The following is a 13,369-nucleotide window of genomic DNA, read 5'->3' on the forward strand; positions in this document are numbered from 1 at the left end:
ACCATCAAATCAACCACTCTGTCCTTGGGATGCTAATGAGAATGAATCTGTGTGCAGCTTGCAGGGCAATCGGATACGGGACCCAGAAGTGAAGAGGGTGATGGACCTGTTTTCCAGAATGGAAAAGCTGAAGAAAGTGGAGTGAGTAAAAACGGCTTAAACCTATTAAAAATGGTAGCTACTGTGAAGCCAAGCATAGCACAGAGATATGTGGGCCACCAAACCGAGGCACAGAAACTTAAGTGCAAGCAGGACTGTGCTGGACTCAGTTTGAGATAGACTCAGCCTCACAGTTCATATCCAGGTGTCTTAAAATAATCCCAAGGGAGTCCTGGCAGCACTGACACCTCCAGGAATTACAATGCATGTGCTCAGCTCAGTGCCTAGCTTGACTTTTTCTTCTCTTCCCCTTGGTGAAGTTCAGGTTGAGATGTCTCACCTCTGATTAAGGGGGGATTGGCTCCATCAGAGCTTCCCAACCTTTCCACAGCCCTCTTCTCCTGTGCTGCTCCTTCGAACGCTCCAGCGGCAGTCCAGTGCTGACTGAGAAGGGACAGACTGCCAGCAAAACTCCCAGCATGGATCTGCAGCTTTTTAGGTGGAAAGAAGCAGCCTGACTTGTGAAGGGATTTAAAGCCTTTGAAGAGCTGCCAGGGGCAGTCGAAGCAGCAGCAGAGCTGCTGCAAGTGCTGGAGTCTGAGTGTAGTCTGTGTGACAGGACAGGGATAGACACAAAGCTATGAGGACAGAACACTGCCTACCCACCCCAGCTGAAAGGGAGAGACTCTGCTTTTAAAGGTCTCCCACACACCCTCAGGTGCAAGCAGGTGAATCCAAAATACCTGCAGTCATTGCTGGATCCCATCCAGGAATTAACTACTGGCTTTGCCATATGGTTAGAAGTATTTAAAAGCATGGCAGAAGGAGGGAGGAAAGGAGGAATGTACCTGCTCCTCTTGCTTTCCTGGGCACACTGACAACAGCTTGTGGGGAATGCCAGCCTGCCCCCAGAGAAGCAGCTTATCCTATGGAAAAGGCAGGAAACCAGTGCCATTTGTAATCCTCCCTCCCTCACCCGTCTCTATCACACACACAGACACACAGACATACACACAGAGTGCAGTTCTCAGGGATGATTCCTTTGAGGCTCTCTGGAAAGGTGCCCCATGGCCCTGAGAACAAGCAGAGGATTTGTAGAATCAAGATCTTGCATTTCATATTTAATGAGGTCCAACGAGTAATGAAACAGAATGAATATGCAATTAAAGAACAAATCCTCGGAGGCTGGAGGATTGTGTTCAGGCCTCACTGCTTTAATAAGCCACACTTAAACTGGATTTGTTGTAGTGGGAGTTTAACTGCACTGTGGGTCGCTGGTGCAATCATGAAGGTATGAAGAACCTCCACTAACTAACCCTAAACTGGTTAATGACCCTTCTGCTGCACATAGAAGAGTTATCTCTGATTCTAAATTCATGGGAGCTATAGCTTGCAGAGAAAGAACTATGATCTGATAATGCTTTTGTCGAGTCCTAGATGCAAAATTCAGAAGTTTGGGGGAAATCCCCTAACTAAAAGAACGTGCGTGTGCTTCAGTATGTCTGGGGAACAGAGCAGAGGGCATTTGTGTAGCAAAAGAATGTGCTGTGGAGTCCAGCAGCTGAGGTTTTGTTTTTCCTCATGTTCACAGCCTGAGCAACAACCATCTTTCCTTGAATGCTGTTCTCAGTTTGGCAAAGGAAGGCATCGTGTGTCAAAATGTTACTGAACTGTGTGTCAGGTATCAATACTTGAGAGTTCTTACAAAAGCAAGTAGGTTGTCTCTTTAGATGCTGACTTTAAATGGACACTGTTTTTCAGCTTAATTGTTGGCAAAATCACTTTGACTCATTTTTTCTTTTCTATTGGAAACAAAATGTGAATTCATCCTACCATGTAATTCCTCTTTGTATTTTTAATAGGTCATTTCATCCTTGGTCTATAAAACCATTTGCACAGTGTGATATTTCTTCCTGCATAGGAGAATTTAAACTTGCTTTTAAGCTCTCCAATATATCAATCAGGAAATTCTTTACCAGCTAGCATAAATTTGCTATCAGTCAGCTAAGTTTACTGAAAATGTGTGATTTAGCTCTAGTTCTGCGTTCCTTTAAATTACAGGGTTTGGGGTTTTCATGTGTCCAGGATGACAAAGGGTAGATTTTTTAAATCATTGTGTTTCTTGTGGTTGTCTTATGTTCTAAGTCTAACAGGTCAAAGTAATCCCTGGTGTAACTCAAATTGCATATGGCTTTTTCTTATTTTTCTTGCTGGAAGGGAGCTTCTACTGAACCTTTTCCCAACAAACTTCTGGTCTTGAAAAAAAAACCAAACTCCTGGTCCAATCTTTTTCACTGTGTGACTGTCTCATCTGCACTGCAACCCCAGCTCAACACGTGGGGTGTCCTCTGCCCTCTGAGCACGTGGCTGCTGCTTGGCTGTGCCAACGACCCGGTGACGCAGATGTCAAGGCCCTCTTTATCATCCAGGCAACAGCTTTGGTCCTTAGCAAACACCTCTGCTAAACAAATGGCATCCTTACACCTGTTCCCTAATATTCACCTGGATCTCTTTTTCAGGGTGGACACCGCGATTATTTATTTTTCTGGCGCATCTGAGAAAGGTCCAAGGTGAGAAACTGCACTGTGTTCAGTTATGCTGATCGAAACCATCAGCTTGGTGTCACCATAAACCACCCTGGCAGCAGAACTGGTGACCTCTGCCCTTGCAGCTGGCAGGGCTGGGCCCGCCTGAGCGATGAGAAATGTAACTAAAATAGCTGATTTTGCACACACCTACAACCAGATCCACAAACGCAGATCTTTAGTGCCTGTGTAAGCTTCAAGTGCCATGTTTCTATTGCAAAGCTGCTGAAAAACACACAATACTGACCTTGTGGTTTCTGCTAGAAAATATAAACCAGGACCCAAGTTGCCAGATATTTCATGAAGGCATATTAAAAGCCAAATATCTTGCTTGTTTGCAGATCTTTGGATTTGAAGTTGGAAGAGAATAAAGAACATGTAATTCCAACTAGACACGTGAAGTTATGGTAAGAGTAGACGCTGAAAGTCCTGCTGGTGCATGTGATTTGCAGATGACAGGTACTGTAGAACGGCAGGAATAGCAGATGTGTTGGTCCTTAAGGAGAGAGGATATTTACACATGTGGAAAAGTGTGAAATAAACCTGAATCAGTAAATAAAAATAACAATAGAAATCCTATCTGGCCCAGACAGTGGCAGCCCCAGCCCCTCACTGCTCATTAACCCTTCCTTTTCACAGCTTGCAGGATCACAGACTGTCTTCCCAACATGCCAAGAGGATTGTGGCCATTCTCCAGAGCTGTTCCTGTCTCTCTGAAGTGGAGTGAGTGCCTCTTTCCTTCCTGTTGAGTGGCTTCAGGCAGGTGGTGGGAGCAGGGGATCATAGAATGACAGACTGATTTGGGATGGAAGGAGCCTTAAAGATCATAGATTTTCTAAAGCAAGGTGGTTTGGGTCTAAAACATGAATCATGTTGCCCAAGGGCTAAAACTTTTTTGGCTGAAGTTGATTCATGCAGAAATAAGCAAGGGAGGTTGACCTGGGACAGAAGAAGAGTCCAGGAAAAAAGCAACTGTAAGAAAGGGAAAGCAAGCAGGTTTTGAGAGCTTTGTTGTTTTTCCTGTTCAAATCAGTCCCAACTAACTGGAAAATGCTTCAGCTTATCAGGCAACAAGCTTGGAGATGAAGGCTGCAGTTGCCTGCTGGAAAGCCTCACCTACATACCGATTTCAAAGCAGCTGAAGTAAGTGTTGCCTTGTACAAAACCAACTTAACCTCTTCTGAAGTGAAATGGTTTCAAGCATGCAGGACACTGGTAGCTGCTTCACTAGGACAGTCCTGTGGGATTTCAGGGACCAGCTAATTGTGTTTTTCTTTCTCAGTCTCAGTCAAAACCGCCTCTCTGTCACTGGCATTTGCAACCTGTTGAAGTCAGTAAATACCTGCCCGAAGGTGATGGAGGTGCAGGTCAGGTATGTAGGTCTTGAATCGTTCCTGGGGCTAATCCCAATATACAAGTCTGGGAGTCGTGCTCTGAGGTTTTTGTTGAGTCAGCTCAGGAGTGAGGTGGGTGAAGAACATGTCCCAGGGTGGTTGCTAACACTGACACCTGGGGATACATTTCTGTAAGCTGATTTATCAGAGCCATCAACCACAGTTTGAGAGCTTACAAAACTGGCTGTTCTTTCATGCATGGGGGAGTTTTAAAACGCTTCCCTGCTCTCTGCCTTGGGAAGTTCTGGAGACAGGATCCCTGCGGAGCGTGAGAACTGGTGACACCTCGTGGAGCAGAACTGGAAGTTCTCCTCTATTAGTTGAAAACACACTGGAGTTCAAGTATAGCAATTTTGTCTGCGCTTTGTCTAGTGACTCAGGGAAACTGGATCATCAGATACTGCATAATTTGATCCAACCAGGATTTAAAACTGATGGAGATTTTTTCTTGCTTTGGGAGTGTTTTAAGCACAAGTGATTGGTGTCACCAGAGTTTTGCAGAACAAAACCAAACAAGAAGTCCTGTAAATAACCAAACCATGACATCGATTGATTACTTCTCTTCTTCACAGCCTCTGTCGTGATACTGCAGTCCTGAGGTTTAGAGAAGACAGAAAGTTTGCTTCCATTCCTCCTAGGTAGGCTGTGTGCACAAATGGTGTTATCTCAGCATCCTGTTTAGTTCCTGCATCCTGTGTAGGTACCAAGGGTGACATTTTACTTCACAGCAATTCCTGCCTCCCTCCCCAACCCCCAAATCTAAATGTAGAACTGTCTCCTGGCGTTCTCAGCTGCTTTAAAAGTTGTCACTGTCTTCTGTAGTGTTTTATGTCCCTAGAGCACACTTCTACCCACAGCACCCTGAGCAGAGCAGGCTGTTTAATGACACCCGTGCTATCTGATAATAGTGAGGGTAAGAAACCAAGTGAATGCCACACCAAATTCTGAAAAGATTCACAGATCCCTGCAGTTCGGAACACTAAGCATTCTGGATCATGGCACTCCTAAATCTGAGATGTTTGGAGTTTAATTTTTGCCCTCAGAAAATTATGGTTAAAACATCTCAGCCTGAAGGTTTTGACCAAGAAATGGTTTCCTGTTGCTCCTGGAATTTTAGGTTCACTATTTATACCCTTGTTCTCTGTGGACTGTGGCCACTGTAAAACAGCATTTCCCATGGTACACCTGCATTCCACCTCTTGGCCAGAGAGAAACAGCAGAGCTGTCATGGGGTACAGCCCAGTGGTTGTGCTTGAAAAAGAGTGACAGCCTGAGACACGAAATCTGTGGTTTCCTTTAAGGCACCAGTGACATTTCAAACTCTGATGGTTCAAGATTTGCATGTTCTATTTAGTTATGGATAGTCAGATTTAGTTAGAGTTTTAATGTTTGTAGTTGTAGTTTTTAGTTACAGTGTTACAGTTTAGTTAGTTATAGGCAGTTCCATTTAGTTATGAATAGTCAGATTTTTGTACACTCTTCACAAAACTTGTTTAGGCAAAAGCTAAATTCAGCAAAAGCTGAATTATCCATCAAACTGTATCTTAGATAGAAATATCTTTCCCCTTCTCCCCAGTTGCCTGCATGCTGAAATATTTGGTTAGAAAAGGAGAGCTTGCAATTGGCAAGATACAGGCATGGGCTGGAGCCATGGTAGCCCCAGGGATCTGCCAAATTGCTAAAGCAAAAGTGTTTAACCTTTGTCTGGTTTTGTGCTCACTTAGGGAAGAGTCTGTGTTCTCTACTGATGACCAACAACATGGGGAGGAAACCCAGGCAACTAACAATCCCCCAAAAATAAGGTACCTTGGCCAATTTTCATTGTATTTCATGCACATCCTATCTCTGGATCCTGTATCCAATGTAACCTGCACCCCTGAGTGGTGAATCACAAGAGAACTGGGACTCTCCCCAGTGCCAGCAGCTCAGGGTGCAGCTGCCATGGAAGCTGCAGGCTGTGCTCTGGGCGGGGGGAATGGCTGGAGGCCCTGGCAAGGGGCTGTGACCTGGTACCCACCCTGAGCCTTACAAAGGACACAGGGACCTGCAGTGCCAGGCAGGGGGTGGCCCATCACCTGGAGACTCTGTGGGAGCTGGTGAACAGCAAGGTACTTCAAGGGGATTGTTTGATTTCATTCTCTCCTCATTGATTCTCTAGTTTTCAGAGGAGTGAAGTTGACAACGTTGTTTGAAATCCTGCGGACCTGGCTGATTGATTTCTTTTTTCCCCCATAGACTGACAGACTGTAATTTTCAAGCCAGTGACCTGAAGAATCTGTGTGCAGTCCTGAAGGAATGTGGCCGCATCTCCGAGCTGGAGTGAGTCCTCCTTAACTCCCATGGTCTTTACCTGCAGTTATTTGAGATGCTGAGAAAATGCCACTTGTTTGTTCTGCAGGGTTGTATTATTATAGATAAGAGAGCTGATGGTGCCTACTGGCTTTTTTACCATGAAAATGAAATGCCTTTCTTTAAATCCTAGCCTATCACGTAATTATCTGGGAGATGAGGGACTTCTGCAGCTGTTTCAGTGCCTGCCAAAACTGAAAATGTTACGTTCTCTCAAGTGAGTAGCTCCTGTTTTTTCTTTAGGCATGGATTGGGTTTTGTGAAATATTGTTTGTGGAAGCACAGTGCACATTTGGGAAGGGCTCTTCCGGATCAGTTTCAGTAATGTTCTGTGTTGGGCAGATGCACTGTGCTGTGTGTCTGTCTCCACCTCCAGTCCAGAACAGATTGACTCCATCTGAAGCTTGATTAAGTTCAGTGCCTGAGAGCCCCTGTGCTTGCTCCTCCATGAAGGGGACAGGTGTTCTTGTGTCAGGTGTGGCACCTGGTTTCTGAAACAGCCGGAGGTCTTTAGCAACTCACTGCATTTTTCCTCTTCAAATTGCTCATTGGGAGTGGGAGCAGTCCTTCCTCTCCTGAGGGGAACAGCTTTGGAGGAAGGGAAGTGCTGGGAAGCTTCAGCTTCAGTGATGGAGTCTGAATTCATCTGCAGTGGTGGCTTGTGTTTATCTGGGTATTTCACCTGGCACTCCCATTGCAAGTGCACTGTACAGAACTGTGGTTTAAGGAGTATGGCACAATTCTGCACTATTGAAAGAAATATTTATTGTTCCTGTTCGATTAATTGAACAGTTTTCAAGACAAGACTGCTCCAGTTACAATCTCACTAGAACAGGTGGCCCTGAGAGACTGTGAATTCTCGGCCTTTGGAGGTGTTAAAAGCCCAGATGTACAATGTCCTGAGCAGTCTCCTCCATGCTAACCCTCCTCTGAGCAGGAGAGTTTGACTAGATCAGCTCAGTTCCAGCCTCAGTTATTCTGTGATTCTCTGAACACTAAAAGTGAGGGATGAATTTAAAATATATGGGAGTGAGTTGTGCTTGCAGAACTGTAGTTGGAAACACAGGCAGAAGGCAGCAAAGAAGCAGCCTGAGAGTGCTGCACAGGGATCACTATTCTGTGGCGTGGTGTTAATTGCTATCAGTTTTGCTTGCAGCAGCTGATTTCATCTTTTCTTCCTGTAGGTTTAACAACAACCAGATCTCCCTGAACTCTGTGTTTTTCTTAGCTCAGTCCTTATCTACACTGCAACACATTAAAACAGTGAGCCTCAGGTATGACCAGGAGAACTTTTGCTATTTTTTTGCTATTTAAAACCTCAAGCTGTGGGTTTTGAGGAGTGATACAGGACCTTGTGCTGTCAAACTCCATGCTGATGATGTTCTTTTCTGGTTACAGCTTAGGACGCACACAGGTGGTTCATCTGACCTTTTGGGAAAGAGTCAGGTAAAATCATACCCACTCATCTAAGCCCTTTAAACTTCTTGTGCAATTCTAAACAGAAGGTGATGTGTGGTCCCTGAGGTGTGTCAGTCAAAGAGCCCCTTGGCTCCAGACTCCAGCCAGGGTGGGGGATGCACAGTGAGCTGTTCCATGGCTGATGGATTGACAGCAGCTTGAGGGCATGGCGCAGCCAGCAGCATCCAGCTGCTGATACAGGCTGCACTCATCTCCCTGCTGGGCCAGGACACAGCCACTGCCCAAGTGCTGAGTGCATGCAGAACTCTCTGGAAGAGGGATAATAAGGCTCTTTTTCTTCTGGGGATGGGCTGAGCCTCATTCCAGCAGGCGGTGAGGGAAGGCAGATTGGAACATGAGGCCACTGCCTCACCCCCTTCATGGGGAGTTGGCTACACAGGGGCAAGAACATCAGCACAACTCATGGGCCTGAACTGTTCTTTCCCCAGAAGTACCGGCAGATGGAGAAGTGGTTCCCTGGCACATCCCAAGCAGGAAGCAAAAGGACGGTGCTTTTGGTATGGCAGCCCCAGCTTCCCTTTGTCACCAGGACTGTAGGGAGAGATGATTGTGGGGGTTTGTGTCTTTAGTGCAGCATGGTGTGTGGGACAGACCCATCCCTTCAGCTGTCTCCTCAGAGAGGAAAATAAATAGTGCATCTTTTGCTTGGTTTGAGGGGATTGTCTTGCTTTCCAGCAGAGGAAGCTTCTACCCATAAATAATGAGAGACAGATCTGTCTGGCTACTCCATTTGTCTCATGGAGACCTGCCAGTTTGTCACCCAAAAAGGTTTCTATTATTTCCTTTTTGGAGAAGGGCATAGGAGGCACCATTTCCAGCCTTCCTCTGGGAGAGCTGAGACAGTGCAGAGCAGGGAAAGATGCTGTCCAGTCTCCAGAGACAACTGAATGACCAATGACGTGGCTCTAGGGAGGCAACACCCAAGTATGGGTATTTTGGTGGACTGCCTCTCTCGAATCAGCTCAGGGATGGCGAAGTCATCTGATTGTCACAGGTTTTGATTTCTCAGTCCTAGACTGAGGGTAGCAAAAACCCCATATTTTTTATATATATACACATATAGTGGAAGTGAGAGGGACGCTATGGGCCTTGTCCTGGGATGTGAGGCTCTGGGATATGCAGGGAATGTTGGCACCCTGGGGTCATGTTCAGCTCCTGAGTGCTTTGTTTGCTTCAGTCTCAGGGACTGCAGAGTGGGTCCAGAGGATGTGACTAGGCTGTGCCAGATCCTGGCTCAATGTCCCCAGCTGACAGAAATCGAGTAAGTATGGTGCACTTGTCAGCCTGTCAGCCTGTCTGTCTGTCTCCTCAACCCCCAGACACAGGTTTGATGTTCAGGGTGGCAGCTGGTGTACACCAGCTCTCCTCTCACCACATTTTCCCAGGAGTCCCCACAGAACTTCACCCAGATACTTAGATAAACCCAGGCTTCCTACTGCCCTGTTTCAAAGAGACCTTGGCCTCTCCCAAGTCTACTATATCAGTGTGTGAATACCCCAGAACACATATGTGTTCTCATAATCTTCCTCGGTCCTGTGTCTAGACACAATTTTTGTCATCTATTCCTTGAGACCTTGGCTTGTACTACAGCCAGAGCAAGAGCTCCTGGCCCACTAAGCCATGAACTCTGCTCCTGAAGAGGTGGTCACTCCAGGCAGGAGCTTGGCACCAAGAAAATTGGAAGAATACTGGTCAGAACAAAAACTGAGGAAGAGCAAATAAAAGTAACATAATACCCCTATTGCCTGCATGAAAGACATCAGTAGCTTCATTTTATAAATGTACAGTAATGGAAAAGTAAGACTCTTGAAACTGGAATGCTAATTGGCTGTAGGATGTAGAGAAACACAGAGATCAGGCTGTAAGGACTACATCTTGTCCAACTTTCATGGCATTTCTGGACATGTCCTTTTACAGAATTTGCCCATAACACCATGTGTGTGTGCATGTCCACGTAAATGTTATAGAAGTAATTAGGGATTGAACCAGTGTCTCCTGGGATTTGTTTCCTTCCGTGTTTTACAGTCTGTCTGGAAATTCGTTGAGTGTCCAGAGCATTGAGAGATTACTGAGCTTTCTGCCATCCCTCTGTCATCTGACACTGCTGAGGTAAATGTTTGGGGTCCCTGCTTTGACTGCTGCCATGAAACATTGGTTTGAGAAGTGTCAATACCACAGCATATCTTAGGAGCATTAATCAGTAATTGTAGACTACTACAGGCAAGGCAAAGAAAATGCAGAAATGCTTTCACACCCATTCCTTTCTTGTTTCTAGAAGAAAAGCAGCACTTTAATGGTATTTAGCAGAGAGGAAAAAAGGACAGGAGGAAAGCTTTCTGCCCTAGGCACAGCATACCATATAATCCTCACTTAGCAGCTGCCATGGAACATGACTTCCAGCATCCACAACAAGTGTAGGAAATGTTGGTTGACACACGGTGACCTGTTTGCGTGGTCAGTGTCTCCCAGCTCTGCCCCTACATGGATCTGACATCCTGCCACACTTGACACCAAAGGTGTTTTCTGGCAGCATATCAGCCATTTATGCTGGAATTCGGGCCAGAGAAGCACTGTCAGGGGCTAGGGCACTCCACTGTGTGGACAAAAAGCCCAGAAGGAACTTGGCCATCTTTTACAAGATGTTGCAGCATGAAGGAGCTGCAGGGTCTCGTGAGACTGAGTTTGCCCAGTCAGGAGGTTGCTTCCAGTGTGGGGTACCTCTAGTCCAGTAGCCCCAAGAGGAGTTGTTCAGAGTAAGCTCTTGGTCTGTACCCCCTTTTTAGTCAAAGGGGACAAAAGGAGACTCTCCTTTAGTTAAAGGGTGCCAATGCTCAAATCTTTAGGTCCTTGCTCCCTCATCCTGAGTTAAATGGGATGTATCCAATCTTTTGTGTCTCAAAATGAACAATGGGGAAATTGGGTCAGGTGTATGGGAGCCTCTCTTCTTAGGACCTGATTTAATTGTTTCTTCTTTCCCCTCCTTTACAGTATTAGGAAAAACCCCTTGTCCCCACACTGTGCTGTTTTGTTCCTCAACTCCATCAACCTCTGTGAGCGGGTCAGAGTGGTGGAAGTCTGGTAAGACACTCAGACTGTTTGGAGCCCGGCAGCTCAGCCTTAAAGGGACTACAAAGCCTGTCATCTTTGAAGATCAGTGCTGAAGGACTGTCTTTTGTGTCTGCTTCAGGTCAAGTGAAAATGCCTTCTTGCACTTAGGAGCAAGCATGCGAAGCCAAAGGACATCCTGCAGGTACTGGCATAGAGCACTCACTGTGATTCACTTGTGGCTGGGTTTGGATTGAGAATTCATGGGCTGGTGGCCAAGGAGCTTGGGCTAGAAGCTTAGGATTTAGGGCTCAATTCCTCTGCTTAAGTGCAATTCAGAACCATTTGGATGCATTGGTATGGCAGAGACCCGTGCTTTTCTCTTTTTTTCTGGACTGCTTATGATCATCTTGAGTTGCACCAAATTCTGCTGCACAAGCACCAGAATTGAGCCCTCATTACTGCGTTTTCCAAATGTGTGCCTCAGATTCTGGGTGATAATCTCCATATGAACATCTGTGTGATGTGAGATGTGTCTGCAGCCTCGCTGGGAGCAACGGTTCTAAGTACCCCTGGAGAGAAAACTGTCAAGTGTCTCCATTTTGGCACCAAGGAGATGGCAAAAAACATGAATGCTCCACAGAGACTGGTGTAAAAGTGCAGCTGCTGGTGGGCAGTTCTCAGTGCTCGGGCTGAGCTGGTTGCTGGCCATGCTTTAACTCTCCTGCTGTTTCACACAGGCTGATGGGCTGTGCCATTGGGGAAGGGCAGGTAGAGGAGCTCTGCAACGTCCTGGAGCAGCACGGGTGGCTGGAAGAAGTAGAGTAAGTAGGGCCTGGGGTGTTACTATGACCTTGAGCAGAGTCACTGAGGGAGAGCTCTGTTTGTGGGGTTCAGCATTGCCTGGAGTTTCCCAGCCTGTCTGCGAGGGTATGTGTGCTCATTCAGACTGCTGAGAAACACAATCAGTTGGAAATAACACAGGTCCTTTTGTGCTGGTGGGACAGCTTCCTTGGGATCCTCACTCCATGACTGTTTTGAGGCATTTGTTGCTTCACCTGAGCTCTTCATTTGAGCTTGCTCTGGAGCTTATGCATGAGGTAGTTTCATAAGGCAGTGCTTTGTTTAAAACAGACCGTTATTGGCTAAGCTAGAATTTAAGTCCAGGAAATTTGAGCTTTTTCTTCAAAGCTTCTCAGAGGAGCATTGCTGTTTAAAAGAATCATAGAATTATAGAATAATTTGCTTTGGAAAGGATCTTTAAAGGCCATCTAGTCTAACCCCCTGTCATGAGCAGGGACATCTTCAACTAGATCAGGTTTCTCAGAACCCTTGTGTCCAACCAGGTCTTGAATATTTCCAGGGATGGGGAAACCCCCACCTCTCTGGGCAACCTGTTCCAAAGGCTGAGTTTTGGTTGGCCACATTGTTCTTCTGCCTTTCAGTCTCTCCAGGAATCAGCTGGGAGATGAAGGCCTGAGGTGCCTCTTGGACCACTTGCATCGAGTGCCCGGTACCTGTTCCCTCAAGTAAGAGAACACACAGTGAATCTGAGGGGTGTGGGTGTGATCCCTCCTGAAGCTGGTGCTTGTGCTTCTTGCCCTCTCCTGCCTTAGGAGGAAAGCTCTGAGTCATGACCACAGTGACTCAGGGTCTGCTCCAAAACCTGCAGAAATAAGCAAAGGTCTTTTTATTAGGGTCAGCAGGAAATAGCAATGACCAGAGTGGGGAGGTGTGACTGAAGTTGACCCAGTCTCCAGAGTTTTCAGTTCATCACTTTTCTGTGTGTGTTGTTCTCTTTGAGTAACTCAAGACCCACAGGTGCTGTGAGCTGAGCTGTGTCCTATAGCAGCCTTTCCCCTTCCCTTTCTGGTAGGGCAGTAAATGCTCCAGCTGCTGCTGCCTCTGAGGTGCAAGAAACAAACTGCATTTACTGTGTCCCCCAAGTCATCAGTGCTGTGTCCTGGAGGGGTTCTGTGCATTGACCACAGCTGAAGGGTCCCAGCACCCCCCAAACTGCTCTTTGTTGCCAACTGGAATTTTGCCTCTGTGGCTGAGGAGTCTGGGGACAACCCTGACTCCTGACACATGAAAATCCTTCCTTCTCTTCTGTGCAGTCTCAGCCATAATGGGATTTCTCAGGATGGAGTCCTGCATCTCATAAATGCCTTTGTCACATCTGGAAACACTACTGAAGTTCAAGTCAGGTGACTGTTGCTCTTCATTAATTCTTCCCTGCTTGTTTTCCTTTTAATTATTGAAAGTTTGCAATTTTCAGGTAATAACAAGGGCTACGTTTTCAACCACCTTTATGTCCAACTGCCTAAAGCATTTTTTTATGTCCATTTCTAATGGCCAAACATAGCTGCCAAGCAGAACTACCATTCCACAGGGCCAGGTTATTTTTGTGTATAGAGA

The 13,369-nt window shown here is 46.2% G+C and overlaps 1 protein-coding gene across 1 annotated transcript in view; it reads left to right on the top strand.

Moving 5' to 3' along the window:
* The window catches only part of NLRC5 (NLR family CARD domain containing 5), a 36,945-nt gene that overhangs the window by 11,198 nt on the left and 12,378 nt on the right, over positions 1-13,369 (top strand). The window contains exons 9-29 of the mRNA XM_069027114.1: positions 58-141; positions 1,691-1,780; positions 2,619-2,669; positions 3,026-3,091; positions 3,324-3,407; positions 3,744-3,827; positions 3,967-4,056; positions 4,651-4,716; positions 5,803-5,880; positions 6,314-6,397; positions 6,561-6,644; positions 7,612-7,701; positions 7,826-7,873; positions 8,335-8,403; positions 9,084-9,167; positions 9,932-10,015; positions 10,895-10,984; positions 11,094-11,156; positions 11,692-11,775; positions 12,397-12,480; positions 13,069-13,158. Of these exons, the coding sequence (XP_068883215.1) occupies positions 58-141; positions 1,691-1,780; positions 2,619-2,669; positions 3,026-3,091; positions 3,324-3,407; positions 3,744-3,827; positions 3,967-4,056; positions 4,651-4,716; positions 5,803-5,880; positions 6,314-6,397; positions 6,561-6,644; positions 7,612-7,701; positions 7,826-7,873; positions 8,335-8,403; positions 9,084-9,167; positions 9,932-10,015; positions 10,895-10,984; positions 11,094-11,156; positions 11,692-11,775; positions 12,397-12,480; positions 13,069-13,158 (1,647 nt within the window). The remainder of the gene's footprint in view (positions 1-57; positions 142-1,690; positions 1,781-2,618; positions 2,670-3,025; positions 3,092-3,323; positions 3,408-3,743; positions 3,828-3,966; positions 4,057-4,650; positions 4,717-5,802; positions 5,881-6,313; positions 6,398-6,560; positions 6,645-7,611; positions 7,702-7,825; positions 7,874-8,334; positions 8,404-9,083; positions 9,168-9,931; positions 10,016-10,894; positions 10,985-11,093; positions 11,157-11,691; positions 11,776-12,396; positions 12,481-13,068; positions 13,159-13,369) is intronic.

The sequence above is a fragment of the Aphelocoma coerulescens genome, chromosome 11 (genome assembly GCF_041296385.1).
Source record: "Aphelocoma coerulescens isolate FSJ_1873_10779 chromosome 11, UR_Acoe_1.0, whole genome shotgun sequence".
Lineage (NCBI taxonomy): Eukaryota > Metazoa > Chordata > Aves > Passeriformes > Corvidae > Aphelocoma > Aphelocoma coerulescens.